The 18,323-nt window shown below is 42.4% G+C and overlaps 2 protein-coding genes across 2 annotated transcripts in view; both read right to left on the reverse strand.

Annotated features, from left to right (window-relative positions):
- Positions 1-3,385: 3,385 nt before the first annotated feature.
- LOC148419908 (protocadherin-15-like) overlaps positions 3,386-18,323 on the reverse strand; it is a 226,850-nt gene continuing 211,912 nt past the window's right edge. The window contains exons 34-39 of the mRNA XM_088421421.1: positions 18,189-18,308; positions 9,850-9,871; positions 8,569-8,607; positions 8,364-8,437; positions 6,551-6,665; positions 3,386-6,377 (exon numbers count right to left, since the gene is read on the reverse strand). Coding sequence (XP_088277547.1) covers positions 4,434-6,377; positions 6,551-6,665; positions 8,364-8,437; positions 8,569-8,607; positions 9,850-9,871; positions 18,189-18,308 — 2,314 coding nt within the window. The 3' untranslated portion in view covers positions 3,386-4,433. The remainder of the gene's footprint in view (positions 6,378-6,550; positions 6,666-8,363; positions 8,438-8,568; positions 8,608-9,849; positions 9,872-18,188; positions 18,309-18,323) is intronic.
- Positions 14,001-17,418, reverse strand: LOC148419909 (protocadherin-15-like). Its single transcript, XM_088421933.1, has 3 exons — positions 17,406-17,418; positions 16,792-16,945; positions 14,001-15,771 (listed from the first exon to the last, which is right to left on the reverse strand). The coding sequence occupies exons 1-3, from the start codon at positions 17,416-17,418 to the stop codon at positions 14,289-14,291; spliced, it is 1,650 nt and encodes a 549-aa protein (XP_088278059.1). The 3' UTR covers positions 14,001-14,288.

Here is an 18,323-nt window from a genome sequence, read left to right on the forward strand (position 1 = left end):
TGAATTGTTTCGAGTCTGGACACGAGTCTGTCAAATGCCAAAGAATTAAAAGTCAGGTCAGAAGTGACGCAGAATTGTTTCGAGTCTGGACACGAGTCTGTCAAATGCCAAAGGACCCGAGCCAAGTTCGAGACGACACAGATTTGTGTCAAGTCTGGACACGAGTCTGAGTGAAATTCCATAGGACCCAGATTCAAGTTCGAGACAACACCGATTTGTGTCGAGTCTGGACACGAATCTGAGTCATATTCTACAGGACTGAGTCAAGTCCAAGACGACGAAGAATTGTGCCTAGTCTGGACTCGAGTCTGACTCTAGATTCCATTACTACAGTCCTGTCTCAGAACAGATGCAGACCTGTTGATTAGTAGGTCATCATATAAAAAGAAACAGGAAAATCCCCCAAAATAAGCATAGAAACTGCAACCAGTGCAAAATTCATTGAGTCAAGGTTTCACACGTATCTGGTAAATCCTTAGTTCCCCCCTGTGTGGTTATTTTAAGGAGAGCAGAATTGATGGCGGCGTTGAACAGGGTTCCCGATCGTGACCTAGTTGCAGCTTTGCTCTTTTGAAGCAACTCCACATTGGCGCTCGCCTCCTGCTGCTCTATGAACATCCGCCTTCAAAAGATCCCCGCCGACGTGATTGGCAGAGCTTTTGCTTGTGATTGACTGCCGAATGAAAGGCTAATGTCGTCCTCCACATGTTGGATGTGTCACGCAATAAATCAAGGGAATCTACTCGAGAGATCCCTTGTTTGTTTTTGGTGCCGGTTGACAGACAGTCAAGTTGAGAAAGTGAGACTTTCCCCTCTCGCACTTCCTGCTGGCACTCAAATTTGGCGACTTGCCACAAAGCGACAACACGAAAATACTTGTGGCAATGCGCAACCTTTTATTCAACTTTCACTCTATTGTGCAATTTAAGAAGTCACTTAAAAAAAAAAATCAAGCATTCCTCAAGTTTTCACAAAGACACATTCGCGTACAAGGTGTGAGCCACTACGGAAACGTGGAGCTGGCGATGCCGAGTAAATATTTTGGACTAACAAAATTGTTTAAACATATTTGTAAGTATGTTCAAACGTACGTGGATTTTGTTTTAGTGGCACGTATCTTCGAAAGTATTTGTAAGTACGTTATAATGTACAGTATATACGTTAAAACGTACATATTTGTATGTTCAAGCGTACTTCCGATTAAACGTAGTCAAACATAACAATTTGCAATATTTATTTCAAAAAATTTCAAACGTAGTTATTATGTAGACCTTTTTTTACTTGTGCACGCACAAGGCTAGGGACGCACACATAAAGACAAAATAAACTAAAAAAAACAAACAAAAAAATTTGCGTTAAATTTTGAATTAAATACTCAACATTTTCTCTGATAAAAAACAAAAATTTTATTAATTCCCTCAAAGATTTGTGTTTCCGCACAATTTTTTCAGGGTAACACAAGCTTTCGCAAGGTAATGTAATGTTTTTGCGAGGGAATGCAAAAATCGACAGGAACGTAAAATTTTTGGGTGGAAAACGCACAGATTGCAAGGGAACGTAATATTTTTGCAACGGAATGCAACGATTGCAGTGGGTCGTATATCGCAAAGGAACACAAAGACTGACAGGGAACGTAAAATGATTGGTTTGCATTACCGAAAAAAAACGCATACGATTTTAGCATTTAACCTACGAGTACGTTTAACGTTCTTGCAAATTCGTTCAAATGATTTTGCCCGTCCAAAATTGTTTACATCACATTGGCAGTTCCACCGTTCCATCTTTTTCATCCCTGCTGACATTACTGATGAAATCGTCGGAAATGCATCCTGTCGTTAAAAATATGCAAAACAACGCCATCTGCCAGTAATTTGCTGCGGAAAAACAGCGATAAAACAATCATGTGGACGTCTGCCTCCATCACGAGTTGATACAAAATCCAGAAAATAATTTTGTAGATATATACTTTTTATAAATCTCCATAAATCCCTTCTAAAATAATCCTTGAAAATAATCATGACCTCATCATATTTAGCGATCGTATTTTTAGAGCTTCTCTCATCATAAACTGTTAATATATTAAAGATCTTTACCAGTGACTGATGCGATGAAATAAAAGAGGAAAAAAGGCAATCACTCTGAAAAAGGCTAATGATTTGTGCTCAACCGAGAGTACAAAATGAAAAAGGCGAATCACGGTCCACCCGTATCGCTTCGCAGCTCTTTGTCGATTCGTTGTCGAATCGATACGAATGAAAAACAAATCGGAGCGGGGCGATTTTACAGTCGAGGCACGCAGTTAATTGTGAAAATCGAAAGAAAAGTCACACATGAAAGGCAAATCGGGGCCGACGAGTCAGAGTTTGGTCATTGGTATGTGCAGGTTGTTCCAAGGTCCCATCCACAACTCCTCCTCGTCCGATACGGTGTGATCGCTGTGGGCCGGCAGCGTCTCCCTGCTGCCCTTGTGGTTGTCCACCGAAGTCTCCAGCTCCTCGCCGCCGTTTCTGCCCAGCGACGATTTGGCGATACTGGTTTTGGAGCCGGAGCTTTTAAGACCGTTGGGGCCGGAGCCGAGCGAGCCGCTGGAAGCCCGGGTGTTGAGGTTGATATCCACGCCGGGTGGGACGTACGTCCCCGTCTCGTTTTCCGCGTCGGCGTCCAGGCCCTCGATGCTAACAATGGGCGAGGGCTCTTCGTGAGTCACGCCTAGCTTGTCCAGTTTTTTAAACTGGGAACCCACTTTGAGGTTGTTGGGGTGGGGCGTCCGTCTGGTTCGAATTATAGTTCCGTTCTGGGCCAGGTAGATGTTACCGTTAATGTTGCTGTGGACGCCGGGCGTCCGGGAGCGCTGCGTCTCCGAGGAGCTCTCCTCTCCGGTGGAGGTGGTCTCGTTTTCCCGATCCGAGGCCAGCTTCATCCGCTTCTTTCTCACCAGCTGAGAAGAAGAACATCCGTCAGTTTCGCAAGGAGGCTTCATGAAGTATGACCGAGAGATGAGGATGCACACAGGCGCAAAAGGGGGATTTTTTTGAAATCAAAGTCCAGTCCCGGCACTGCAGCAAGCAGAATATCACCACACGAGAAATCGTCCCTTAGATTTACGTAGGAATGCTAAAAAAAAAAAAAAAATGTGAAATGCAAAACAAATCAAATAACTGGGACTCAATATTGGGCATACAGTAGGTGTCGAACTCCAGTCCTCGAGGGCCGGCATCCTGCATGTTTTCCAGTTTTCTTTCCCCAACACACCTGATTCAAATAATTGGGATCATTTTAAAGCTCTTGCAGAGCCTGCTAATGAGCTAATCATTTGAATCAGGTGTGTTGGGGAAAGAAAACTGGAAAACATGCAGGATGCCGGCCCTCGAGGACTGGAGGGACAATATTATTGGGCCTTATACTTTGGTATCGTGCACTCGAGTACCCAAGGTAGAAAAGCGCTATGTAAGTGAAAGTTCATTTACCATTTACCATACTTGCAAATATATTCAAACATACTTCTATTTGAACGTCCTTGTAAGCTAAATGCTAAAAACACAGCATACACATTTAAAAAAAAGTTTATTTCTTGGCATTTGTCCTAGATTATACAAATAGGTTGAAAAATTAAGTAAGTAAATATTCCCCATTAATAAATGTAATGGATATATTATTGCGTTTTTACCATCACCATATTATTTTTACCATCGTTACGGAAGTAAACATTGTTTATGAGTATTTTATATGGTGTTTTATCATATGCTTGACTTTTTTTTCACATAATGCCATGGGGTATGTACGTGCACAAAGCAACACCCTGTGGTATTATGGAAAAAAAAATGCATTATTAATTAGCATTTTAGCCTGCAAGTACATTCGAAATGAACATATTGGAAATACATTTGAATGTGCTTGTAAGCTAAATGCTACAAACACAACGTGCAAGTTAAAAAATGCTATTTATAGTACGCTATTTTCCCTATGTTATTTGAGTACGTTCAAAAATTAAGTACATATTATTTGATACTAATTTGTAAGGTTTTATTTTTATGTATCATGCATTTTTATCCCATGATGCAAGGTGCCATATTGTCGTCATTTTGCACAGTAGATCCTCCAGGAAAATCACTCCTATTTTTTAAAATTGATAAGTGAAGTAATTGCTAACTAGCTCCCAAAAGCTCGGTTTTGTTCTTCGATTGCGTTTGAGTGTTGAGAGATCGCACTTTAAAATAAGCGGTGTAACGGTGACGATACAGATCCCGGGAATAATCTTTGATTGTCAGCATTCACGCAACAATAAAGATCAAGAAGAGACATAAATGCACACTCGAGGGGCCACCAGTTTCGGCTGACGTTGGAGACACTCAGACGAAGAAAGAAGTGATGAGTTCACTCCATGCAGAGAGATCGTTTGATGTTTTCTTACGTCACGATGACAACCGTGCTTTCTAGAAGGCTGTTAGGTCCTTCTCGGACTCAGAATCCGCATCCGACGTCGCCTCGGTTCCTCCCGAGTCTTTACTGGCCTTGGAACCAGAGCCGCCGCCTGAAGAGTTCTCGGTGGAGATGGCGTCTTCGTCCACCTCGGTAATTGGTGACAAACCCCCGTACGTCTCTTCAGAAGTGCCGCTGATGCTTCTGATTTCGGAGGGATATGCGGGGCCGCTATAAGAGGCCGATGATCCGGGGTCTCCGGACGCTACACTGGACCTTCTGCTTGCCGCGTCATCGCTGATATCACTGGCGGACTCTTTGCTTTCATCGGCGGTCTCGGACGTTTCTTCTTCGCTCTCCTCTGTGATTGTACCCTCAGTCCTGTGCGTCAGGACAGATTTTCGGGAGCGCAGGCTGCCGCTGGTGGATACGGTCCCAGAGGAACTTCTCCTGCTGCCTAAAGAGCTCTCTTCAGTCACCTGACTGCTTTTGGACGACCCGCCGATGGAGTCCGAACCGGACATTTTTCTCTGACCGGACCCTTTCGACCAAGATCCTTCACTGCCCGACCCCGATTCGGCCTCACTGACTGTACCAGTTCCCGATTCGGCCTCGCTGAGCTCCTCGCCGGACTTCTCAGATGTTAATGTGCTTCCTGATGTTTTAGTTTTTTGCGACGACCTCACACTCGAACCTGATAAAGAGGCGGATTTGCTGGTGCTTGCGGTTCTACTTGTTGTACTTCCGCTACCGCTCTCACTCCTGATCTCACTTCCACTGCCACTACCACTACTTCGCCTACTTCCGTTGCCACTACCACTACTTCGCCTACTCCCACTCTCGCTGCTCGGCTTGCTAGTCTCTGTAGCTGATGATCTTATGGATGAGTGGGTAGTAGACCCACTGATTTTGGTGCTACCGGCAGTCTCTTCCTCCTCTGACTCGTCTGATTCTCCCTCTGATTCTGAGTCCTTCTCTGTTGCCGTCACTGTTCCTTTCTCTGACTCAGAAGCCTTGGTGGCTTCAGACTCTGAATCTTTTTCCGTTTCCGACTCTTGCTCTGATTCTGACTCTTTCTCGGTCTCTGACTCTTTCTCGGTCTCTGACTCTTTCTCGGTTTCTGACTCTTTCTCTGTCCCTGACGGTTTCTCGGACTCTGACTCTTTTTCCGATCCCGACTCTCTTTCGGTACCAGAGTCTCTCTCGGTGACTGATTCCTTTTCACTCGCTTCCTCGTCGTCCGAATCACCCGGGTCTCGGTCGGGCTCTTCTTCCGAATCCACGGTACTTTCGTTGGCGTCATCCCGATCTAAATCTACTTTCAGATACTCTCTGTCCACACTGCTTTTCTCAGAGGATTCATCATCTGAGCCTGTCCTGTCCTTAGTGCTCCCACTTGTGCCTGCTTCCGGCTCACTTTCCGTCACACTAATGGACACTTTGGATTTCTTCTCCTCCTCGCTGGTCACTTGTGAGGCCTCTTCATCCCTCTCGCTGCCTGTGACGCTAACGCTACTCTGAGACTTTCTCCGAGCTTGCAACTTCTTGCCGATGTTGATTTTTCTCAAAACTTTGCCAAGCTGGCTGCGAGTGCTCGACTTGCTGTCGATGGGTCCCGCAGGCGAAGGCCCATCACTCAGACTCTCCAGACTGTCGATACGGCGGGCCGACATCAGTTTGGCATAATCCTTATCTTTTTTCTTGACGCCGAACATCTTGAGCATTTTGGCTTTATTCCATGGAGATGGGCCAGCGGCAGCAGACGCTTGCTCTCCCCTCTTGCCGGCTGCGAGCAGTTTACTGAGTTTGATGACGGATTTGAGCCTTTTGGCAGCTTTGGACGGCTCGCCGTCGGCTTCCGGTTGGGCCTGCTCGCTTCTTTCCTCGTCCCTAAATGCAACCCTCTTTGGCGGACCGCGACCTCTCGCGCCGCCGCGGCCCCTTCGTCCACCTCGTCCCTACGACATCGATATTCGCTTCGTCATTTTTTTCTGCTGATTAGGCCATAACGTTAGACTGCCTGAGCACATTGAGTCGTTCAATAATAAACAATACGCATTGTATTCAGGAAACACTTGACATTTTTACGATCACAAAATGCACAAAATACACATTTAAGTAAAGGTGGTACCTCGGGGCCATGCGGACTGTAGTAATAACCGTCATCTTCCATAATCACCTCTCCGTATTCATCGTACATCGGCGCAATCAACCTCCTCCTGCTGCCATACTGAGGGAGGTCATACCTTGGAAACGGATTGACAACAACCCAGGAAAAGCATGTCATTCTGTGCAAAGGCCCAAGTGCTTTTACAGAACATTTCTTGAAAAGGCTGAAACACATTTGCTACGGGTTGTAACAAGGATCAAATACATCTCAAGAATGCAAACATGCTCAAGTGGGAAGCTCGTGTACCAGTAAAATCATGCCTAAGAGCCCATTAAACACTCGGGTATAAAAACCACAGTCTGCGTTTTATCCCATGTGCAATTTATAAACTACCTTTGGATCCCCAGACATTTTACGCTGATTTTATTTGGCCTTTTCTGGGAATGGTTTCGGGGAGTTTTCGGCTTGATGGGAGGAGGAGATCGAAATGTGCTTTTTCCTTGCAATGTGCAAACATGACCTGGAAACTATGTACGTATATCCTTGGTAACACACTATATCGTTAATGAGCTGAAGTAGAATTCAATACATTGCGGGTAATACTTCAAATATCCAGTAAACGTGTGACTCCAAGGGCTCGAATTGTCGGATTAAAAAGCTTAAGCCGCTGAAGTGCGCCCCGCAAATAAATACAGATCAAACGGTATCTCGTCACTCTGATGATCACACTCATTAGCCAAAGTAAATTGGCGACGTGGACCCCTTTGAAAGCGTCACGTTTTTTCTTTCAGCGAGGTGAAAGGCAGCAAATTGAAGTCCCCCAAGTAGGAAGAGTCACCTGCAATCGTTTGGGATTTTATCCAACATTTTCGCAGCAGCTGTTACCCGTTTGGTGGCTCGCGCTTCCTGTCTCATGCCGTACGGGAGGTGTAATTGGTGACTTGAAACGCTTTTTAATCAGAAAGACGCCGTCGTATTTCCCATGAGCCCAACAAGAAAGCATAATTAATCAGATTTTAAAAGAGATGGGGCCTGATAAATGGGGAGTTATGATTATCGTCGCTTACCAAGAAACTGGACTGCATTTGGTGGCTTTTTTTTTTTTATCTTTTTTTTTTTTTACGAGTGATCCACTTTGTCTTGGAGATTTTAAGAATTACAGTAGATCTATCAAGCCCTGCTGTCCTATAGATGTTATTATGAGGTACATGAATTCAGATAGGTATCAGTTATTAATAAAAAGAGAAAAGATACCGCAAGACATATTTACAGTATAAATACAGTAATATATATATATATATATATATATATATATATATATATATATATATATATATATATATAATTTCAGACACTATAATCGACCATTGCTTGAAAGTGATGGATCTTCACCCACCCTACCTGCTAAGTCACACACAAAGATACATTCAATTCGGGGGCGGTGTTATGTAAATAAGCTACAGTATGACATCACAACAGGGCGGAATTTAAAACGTCTCGTTTACGCACATATTTTCGGAAGGAAAAAATAATTTAATAGTAATAATAGACCTAAATTTTTTCATCATTAATTCATAAAATGTGTCAGTCAATCCCAACGCCAAACTAAAAAAAAGTCATTTTCCTCACCGATATCTTGCGAATGCTCTGCAGAGTCTTCGCAATATCGTCTGCACTTTTTTCCAAGGTCAATTCTGCATTTTTTATTTATTACGTCATCCCTACGTGCCCTCCAAGTTGAAACCCTGATTAGTTCGATTCCAATGAGCCTACAAGAGAGGTCGCCTCCATTCGTCCCCAAAAACGAGATGACCGGCAGCTTTTGCATACTCACCCTTGATCATAATTATAGTAGTCCTGCGTGTAGTAATCTTGGCCTGGGTCGATGCCCGACTCCATGGAGAGTTCCTGCGTTTGAGAGAGATAAATGCCTGACTTTGACGAAGAGGGGAAGTGCGCAAGATGCAGACGGAGCAGATCCGGCAACAACGGGGTGAGTTAAGGATGGGGGGAATAAAATAGAGGGCAAGCCTTTCTACCTCGGGCCTCAGCAGAGATGGTCTCAGCAGTTGCTGATGCTGCCAAATGATTAGTGGCGAGGAAGAAGAAGACGAAGGTGACGCAAGGAAGGAAGGAAGAGATCGCCGGGAGAGACACAAACAGGAGTTTAATGCTTCAAGCGGGAAAAGGCACAACACATTATTCACTGAAATGTCTTTGTTATCAAGCAGGGATGAAAAGTTGAGGGGAAAAAAAGACAGAAGCAGTTGATAAGACGCACAAGTTGAAGTTTTGTGGAGGACTGGGGAACTCAAGTTAAAAAACGCACCCTTTGTGCGATAATGCTTTTTCATAGTCAATCAATGACGGAAAATAAAGCCTCAATTTGTTTCTGTACTTAACGAGTATTTTTACTCTCTGTAATTACTTATTAACGGTCAAAGACATACTCTTGTTTTTTTTTTAATTTTTTTTTTAATTAATTAATAATTTTTTTTAATTATTTAAAAAAAAAAAATATATATATATATATATATACATTTTTTATATATATATATATATATATATATATATATATATATATATATATATATATATATATATATATATATAGTAATTATTATTGGTTGATTAATGACAAAGTAATCAATTACTTTGGGAGCTAAATTACCATTAAATTACTGATTACTTTAGGTCAATAAGTACTGAGTATAATCAATTACTTAAGAGCATGTATGTATATATGTGTGTGTATATATATAAAATGTATTAAATGAAAATGAAATAAGAGCTAAAATAACCAATTACTGTTTGTTAGTACTAAGGTAATCAATTATCTTCAGTGAATAAATTCTACAATTACTTAAGATTCTTATGTCTAAAGTAATTGATTACCTTAGGTTTTAAAGTACGTAAAATACTAAAATTCCCTTCGGAGTTTTTCTAGAAAAGAGATTGATTATTTTATGTAATTGAGTACTGAAGATAATCAATTACTAGGTACTTAACTGTTTTAGTAATTATTTTAGTTCCAGCCAAAGAGGAAAAATGTATTAAAAAAAAAAGTACCACGACTTTAAAGTGTAAAAAATATGTCTTTGGGATTGAATGAGTTAATTGGGTTGAGATAGAAAACTAAAGATGTGCTCATGGGAAATTTTGACAGGAATGAAAAAGTAAAATGTATGAATGTACGAATTGTTAAGCTATTCCATTTTAAGGAACCGCTCTTGCGCTTGTTCAACATTTTCCATCAAAGCAAAGCGCAGATAAGAATAATAGAATGAAAAGTGGCCACACCACAACATGCACGTACTCACCTGCCTGCCGTAGCCTCGCCTCCTATGTATAAAAAAAAAAAAAGAGAGAGAGAAATGGGACAAATAATGACTAGGACTGAAATTGACATTTGACATGAATGAAATGTTTGGTCTACAGGATTGGCTCATCTTCTGTTCTGCTGACCGGTCAGGAAATTGTCACTTCACTTGGAGTGCCTTTTCAAATACGCAATTACAGCGTTGCAATATTTGGGGAAAAAAAAATAAAAAGCCCATGGCCCATGTTATCACTGCATTTTTCCCCCTCTTCTTTATCTTATTTAAAGAGTAGCAAAAAAAAAAAATGCAACAATGAATGCGCATATCAAAGTGAGCGTGTAGATTTGAATTCAGGGGGGAAAAAAAAAAAAAAACGTCGACGCAGCCATTCCTAGATAATCTCCGGGCAGATATTAAGCGAGTGCCGCGATTCCGGGAGGGATGATAACTCAAACAAAGTTAATAAAAGTGTCCCCGGTTATCGCGGCGCACATATTGCCGGCGCGTCCTTAGGACGGGCGGCAATGCGCTTTGTGTTTTGGACTAAAATGAAGCTTGTAAATCTTCAAATCCATCAAAAGGCCCTGCTGCGAGCAACAATGCAGCCGCGCCGCATTCATTACGAGTCAACGGGAAGCAGGATGGAAAGCAAAAGGCTTCCCGAGCACGGGCGCGCATGTCAAATAAATAATGACGGCCGCATCGGCGTGTCGATATATGAGTCGCCGATCGGAGGGGAGCGGGCTGTGCGCGGCAACGCCTCGCAGGCGGAGATGAAGATGGAAGTGGGCTCTGATGGATGAGATGTTGGATCTGCTGTTAGCTTCGACGGGCTTTGCAAAAGAAGAAATAGGCGTTTTAAAAAAATGATCGCCAGAAATTGGCTGCTGGGAAAAAATGATCTCAGGGCAAAAAAGGTTTCGGGACCCCTGGGCTAAGCTAATAATGCTAAGGCGGATTAGCGTGCGTTTTACTTGAGCCGAGCCGTATGAAAGCACAAAAAAAAAGTAGACTGCGGTATGTTAGATGCTGGAAAAGTAGATCTTGGTGTTCCTGCACGCTTGGACTAAGCTAATATTGCTAGTGCCAATTAGCGTGAGTTGTACTTACTTGTGGTGCAGAGCTCTATAAAAGCATAAAAGGTGATCATGGGAGATTGGCCGCTGGAAAAGCAGACTAAGGGAATACAGTGGACCCCAGCCATACGAAATTAATCCGTTCCGGAGTTTGAATCGTGAGGCGAAATCATCGTATTGCGGGCAATAGAAACCTAAGCTAATTAGCTAACCCATGTAAACTACCCATGTACTAAGTGCTACTTATATATATAATACTAGTATATAATTAGATAACATCATAAATAAAAATATATATAAAGGACTTATTTATCTTTGGAGTGATGTTACTTGAGCTAGTTACAGCCATATTCCCTAGCGGTGCTAGCCTAGCGTAGTCTAGCCTAGCCTTGTTCGTATTTCTTGATTATTTCCAGCTTCGTTTCATACTAATCATCTTCTACTTCTCCCTTTAAAATTACTCTCAATCTCAGGACCAATGGCTAACCAATTAAAGTTTGAATAAATACGATATTGTAAGCACTCACACGAGATCAAGTCTTTAGCATGTTAGCATCTTAGTGACACCGTGACGCCGAACAATAGCATCTTAGTGAAGCGTTGCAGTGCAGGCAGTTTGAACAGTTCGAACAGAAAGTAAGAGCGATTACCTAAAAACGCCTGAAGAGGGAGGCAACACAACATAAACACAGCCAGCTCAACAGGTCATGACAGTATAAAGCGGGAAAAATATGTAGTACCCCACTTCGTATTGTGAAAAAAACATCAGCCAGCAGCGCCGTAACCCGGGTGTTCTTCAACATATTAAACCAGAAATTTGTATTTCCTGGATATAATCTGGGTTACTCCTCATCTGATGTGTTATTCCCAAAAAACCATAAGCATCCAACCAGCAGTTAGCGGCTAGCAATTTCAGACATTGTACCAATGGAGGAGTAAAAAGGAAGATCATCATGAGATTAACAAGAAGGGGGCAGAGGATTGAAAGGGTCTACACAGTATGTGTGAGAAGACCAAGGAAGCAGATAAATGGGACACATGGAGGGTGAAATAGCGCCAGAGAGAGAGAGAAGGTAACTGTACTTGACAGTCCCACAGGCCGCAGCCCTGACTCTGCGCTGGGGGATTGATTGGTTCTGTAATTAGCCTTTTCAAGTGTGCTGCACAACATCAGAGTGACTACTTTATCAAGCTGGCAGGATCTCTGCAGACATGCTATTTGACAGAGTCTCCAGAGGTCCCCTCGTTCAGGATGAGCCTGCCCGGGGAACTGGCCCTGACGCGATTGGATCCGCAGTTGCAACACGAGTCTTTACAGAAAACATCTTGTCCGAGTCAGCTCGTAAAGGCTGCCGGATGCGGTTTGGAGGTTCAGGGATTTAGCACGGGAAATTCACTTTTCGCAGTTTTGCTGAGATCTGAGAGCCCAAACAACCCTTCCTCTAAATGTTTATTCGCATAAAAGATAAGAAGACTTCTGAAACATACAGCAGATATGACCACGGTTATTAGACAATAACTTATATCACGAAGTATTGCATGTATTTGGAGATACTTACCCCAAATAACCATCCGTACGTCTTGAATATTTACGAGTTCATATCCAAGAAATGCGCATGCCTTTGGGAAATGCTTGAGAGTTATGGGTAATTCCTGGTTCTTTTGAAGAAATGGGATGAAATAATAATATTCCCTTCCGGCTAATTTCGCCTTTGCAGACAGGAACTGCATTCTCATCTGCAATCATCATGATTATCCAGATCTAATCATCATAAATTAAAAAAAAACACAAAAAAAACGAATGTGGGTACTGTATACCCTTAAAGTTTAAAGCCTCAGAATAGGTTTGTCATTATTTTTTCTTTCATATTTATGCTTAACTCATTCACCGCCATTGACAGCTACAAATGTTAAAGATTGCATTTTAACTCATTCAATGCCAGGGACGTATTTTCACATTTTTTTTTTTAAGAGTCTGGATTTTCAATCCCAGATACTTAAGTATCGATCTACTACTTAAGTATCTGGAGATTAATGTTGTTAGTGTACATAAATATTGATTTAATACTCTTTTAGTGTCAAGCGTTATCGGAAAAAGGAAACCTCTAGAAGGCCAGTATATTTAGCATTTTTACTCATTTTTCAAAGCCTGTGTGCTATATCGACGTAAATATGGGTGGTATCATTCGGAAGATTAATTTCCATTCCTTATTTTGAACTGCATGTAGGTAATACCGACATTGTATGTGTGGAAATACTGCCATCCGATGGTCACAGTTATCACTGCAGTGCTCAATTGGCTTATATTAGGTAATCATTAGTCAAGGGTGTCAGCTACCCCCCCCCCGTAAAAAAACATATTTCATGAGAATTTAATAATTTATTATTGTTATAACTATTTAACAAGACGAGTATTCTCATCCGTGGCACTGAAAGAGTTAATGGACTGGAAATAAATAAGAACTAATTCTCTGCAATTGGCGGTGATATATGCTAAAAATCCATTGTATGTGGTCTGGCAATGAATGAGTTAAATGGTGGGGATAGTATATTTACAGTACCAGTGAGAAAATTTGAAACATTCTCTAATTCCGTTTTTTCAGTTATAAACAAAAAAGAAACGCTGGATTGTCAATTAATACTCAAGTCATCAACATTATCAATAAATTATGATGGAATTATTTGGTAGACAGAAAATGTTAATCAAAACAGAATTTTATCGTTTGGATTCATCATAGTGGGCACATTTTGTACAGCTTTGCACGTTTTAGAGTTTTCTCACACTTAAAAACAGTTGGGTCAAAATTAAGCAAATAATTGCTTTTATGATACTTCATGGCCTAGAGTAACTTTCATTTCAGATCTGTGTATCTTCAAGAGTTAAAATCTTGAATTTTTTTAATCTCGTTAGGAGTACGACAACATGTGAGTGTGAAGGTGTTTTTAAAATTCTGACGGTCCGCATCTCCTTTTCATAAGTGTCCTTCCGCTGAAAGCAACTATTGTCCACCTTTTATGCATAATGCTACAAAGTACAGTATCTCTTCTTCAAAAACTGCAATTTGACTGAAGACATCTGTTATAATATTTTATGGAGCAAAGCAGGCCTATAAAAGCATCGTACAATCAAATATGGCAAAGCTGAGTACACTTTCTTTGGCAGATGGCGGCTTTCAACAACATAGCGAGTAAAAAAAGCAAAAAAAAAAAAGCACTGCTTATCTTTGGGAGAACCCTACACAATCAAAAATGTCAACGTGATACAAAACTACCAAAAGTGCACAATTCAGAAAGAAGAGAAGAAGAAAACAAAGAGCGGAAATGGAAAAATGGAAAACAACGCGAATACGGTGAGAGGGAGTGTCAGAAGACTGTGGTTTGCGAGGAAGAGGGTTCGCTGAGCTCGGCAACGTCTGAGCCGCGAAGCTCGGCCGTCGCGTTTGGTTGGCTTTCAGCACCGTTCACGCTTGAGCAGATTTGAACGGCAGAGCTGCGACTGTTGGGCTTTGGCGTGCTCGGCTCACCGCTGAGATCACAGTCTTGCCGTTTGTCAGCAGCCTCTGATTCCGCAGTCGCTTGCGGTTTCTTGTTCAACTTGGGCACCTTGCAATTTTTGTCGACTTGGCTGTACAGGTTGGCAACGGATCTCTCGATGTCTGCGAGATTCGGGAGGTTTTTGAGGATCCCTTTGAGTTCGCGATTTCCCGTCTCGGCCCGCGACGCCACGGAGGGGGAGTGGAGCTTGCGTTCCGAAACGGGTCGGAGCGAGGACACGGGCGGTAAAGACGTCGGGACGAACTGCACGACCGGGCGAGTCTGGTCGATGGAGGGTGACGGTGGGGGAGGGAGAGGCGGGGGAGGCGGGGGGACAAACTCTTTGTGAGCGGGGGAAGAAACAGAGGCTCGGCGGGGAGGCGAGGTCTGATTGGTAGTGTCCTGTTTCTGAACATCAGGGGTCGAGGGTGGAGGGGGTGAAGGTGGAAATGAAGGCGGATCGGGACTCAGGGAAACGGGGGGCGAGGGTGGAGTTTTTGGCCGCTCCGGAACAGGAGGCGGCGGATTTTCCGGCGGGTCAGGTATGATCTCCACGTGGATCTCACACGGCTGCGCCATCATGTAATTAGAGATGCTGGAGCTGAACTTCCTGAGGAGAGGTGGAGTGGATTTCTGGTTAGAGAGTGACCAGGTCTCGTCTCCCTGGGTGACGATAATATTTGGGGGTATGTCCCTGCCGAAGGATGAGGGCAAGTCCATAAGTGACAGGAGGGTATCTGAGGACACCTCCAGTACATCTGTGCCCTCTTGGTCCCTGACGAGGATTGGGGAGAGCGAGCCTTGGCTATTCTGCAGGAGGGCCTGCTGCTCAAACTGCCTGGCTTGCTCGCGGACTGACATTTTAGTTTCAAAGCTTCCGCTCGACGGGCGGAGGCCGGAACCCTCCGTTTGTCGCCCGTGTCTCATGGCACTTTGGAGCATCCGCAGCTCCCAGTCGGACGGGTCCATGAGCGCTTGCCTCCGAGGTGCTTCGTTCGTCTCTGCGTGAATGCGAGCTGGCATTGTCCAGGCGCACCCTGACCATTCAGAATAAGGAGCAGAAAAGGAGCATCGATTTCTGTGAGGGCGTTTTCTTCCTGCGTAGATGTCAGGGCTGCCGAGGTGACTATTGTGATTGTACACAGGGTTGTGGGTGGTGAGAGGGTTGCGGTCAGAGAGGAAGGTCACGTTGCTCTCCGATTTGGGTAGGTTGACACGGAGCGCTCCGTTGCTGTGGGCTGCAAGGGCGCGACAGGCAAAGGTACTAAGAATCCTTTGGTGGTCAGCCTCCTCAATGACAGACTTTTTAGCCCTGGTCCAGAGAGGGTGGTGCAGAAGAAGGAAAAATAAAGACTTGAAAACAATTGACAGTGATGTCTTCAGGGAGGGAAAAGCTTAGGAAAAAGGAAGAAGGAAAAAGCTAGTGCTTGATTCCTGGGTGACTGAAGGTTGAGACTACTCGACTAATCTGAGATAAAATAAAATATCACGTTTCTAAGATGGACAGGAATGGGTTGATGACCGGTTTGACAGTTTAACATTGTTAAATAAAATCAAGGAAACAATGCTGTTTGTCATTAATGAGCTTTTTGTTTTTACATCTAAAGAGGGCAAAATTTGCTACTTGCAATAATGAGTCAATGCGCCGTCTCTTTGAAGATAATTAGATGCACATCTGTTTTTTTCTCTTTCTGTTCTAAAAATAGCTCACTAGTGATGGGACACAGTGACTTGCTAAGCTTAAAACGGAATAAGAACAATAATTTGTTTAAATTTTACATGGTACATGTATCTTAATGTACCAAATATTCAGTATTTCTTTATTAAGTTACAGAGCTGTAATCCAATTCCTATGATAGCACACATGGTGATCATTCTGTCGGAGTATACATATTTCTTGTTTTTGTATTAGTACACGGCTATAACTTTAGATTAACATCACATCACAATTACCAACACAAACTTAAAAAATGATCAGAAAATTAAACTGTGCAATGGATTACCTCTATTTCCATTGGGTATCAGTAACATATCAAAAATTCCTGCTCGTAACGCCTCCGCATTGTCAGAGGATCTGCGGCAAAACCTACATCATTCCATACTTGAAGGATGCAGTGCCATTGCCCAAAACACTGCGAGGTGCGAGGATAGGACGAGATGAAGCAGAGGCTCGAGGAGAATCGTTTGGATACGTTGGATAAAAGGCTTTCTCTCCGGGTTCATGTTATTAAAGGTCACACTAATCAAAAGCATACCTGAAAGCTATCAGCTACAAGGGGAATCTAGGCTCCTGTGATAGGTTTTGTGAATTTTTGATGTGGAGATTACTTACTGCAGTCTGAATCCAGAGAGACAGAGGGAAAAGACATGACGGCAAGGACAGAAAGCAGACAGTAAGGCGACAGAGGGAGAGGCTGGATGTCTTTTCGGTACACGGTATGAGGAGCCATATGAGGTAACACAAAGGTGATGGAGCCTCGGGACCACTGGTGACAGTTGACATTATTGCGATGCTTAAAATGTTGGACCGGACCAAAGTGGAAAAATGCATCGTAAGGCTTTTTCTCATTCTGTTTCTTAACAATGGACATATATACCGCTTAGTCTGACAACTACCAAGAGATGTCACACATCCAAAAGTTTGAATCCCGGGGAGTTGAGCAGAACTGGCCAGAGAGGCAGCAAACTAACGAGCAGAGCGTAGGGCTTAATGTGAAAATGAAACAACAAACTTGTATGAGGCTGCTGCAGCAAATCTGAATGAACCTTCACCACTTATTTTGCTAATATTATAAGCTAAGAAAACACAATCATATGTAGCCACACAGTTTATTATAATATTAGCAAAATAAGTGGTGAAGATTCATTCAAATTTGCTGGAGCCACGCACAACACAGCTAGCTCGAATTAGCTAGCAAACGTACAAAATATGTTTCGAATAGCTACCTAGATGAGCCATCTAATGCACATTTTTTTAGCTAGCTAGCTAGTTATATCCATCTAATGTATGAATTAAATTAGCGAGAAAGTTAGTTACCTGAGAGCTAGCTAGTTAGCTAGCTATTTTTGCTTGATAGCTAGATAGATAGCTAGATAGATAGCTAGCTTGATAGATAGATAGATAGATAGATAGATAGATAGATAGATAGATAGATAGATAGATAGATAGATAGATAGATAGATAGATAGATAGATAGATAGATAGATAGATAGAAAGCTCGATAGATAGATAGATAGATAGATAGATAGATAGATAGATAGATAGATAGATAGATAGATAGATAGATAGATAGATAGATAGATAGATAGATAGATAGATAGATAGATAGATAGATAGATAGATAGATGTTTAGCTAGCTTTCTAGCTAGCTAGCTAAGCATGTTAGATAGATAGATAGATAGATAGATAGATAGATAGATAGATAGATAGATAGATAGATAGATAGATAGATAGATAGATAGATAGATAGATAGATAGATAGATAGATAGATAGATAGATAGATAGATAGATAATGTCTGTAATCAGTAGAAAGGAAAAAAAACATTAAATCTACTTATATGAGGTAATGTAGGTGAGCCTGAGAAGATGAGACAACGTTAAAATAGCAAAAGTGAGAGCTTAATTCGTCACTTGTTTTGAGTTAATGAGAGCCCATTAGCGCTTGGGCGTGGTTGTATATACGACCTGATGGGATATGCTTTAAAAATGGGTGTCAGGTGTGACTCACATGCTGCTATCGCCGAGCTCTTCGTAAAGGTTGGCCCCCACGGCGCTGGTGGGTGGTGCCTTGCCTCCTGGCGGCAAAGCCATTTGAATCCTGGCGGTTTTGGCGCACTCCGCTTGTCGCCTATGAAAGCATAAA

This window comes from Hippichthys cyanospilos, chromosome 8 (genome assembly GCF_059441005.1).
Source record: "Hippichthys cyanospilos isolate Australia breed blue-spotted pipefish chromosome 8, RoL_Hcya_1.0, whole genome shotgun sequence".
Taxonomy (NCBI): domain Eukaryota; kingdom Metazoa; phylum Chordata; class Actinopteri; order Syngnathiformes; family Syngnathidae; genus Hippichthys; species Hippichthys cyanospilos.

What these genes read in the sequence shown, in the direction of transcription:
- LOC148419909 (XM_088421933.1), bottom strand. An exon ending in CTCTCTGGATTCAGACTGCA is followed by an intron (nt 15,772 to 16,791) that starts GTAAGTAATCTC and finishes TCTCTGGACCAG; the next exon opens with GGCTAAAAAGTCTGTCATTG.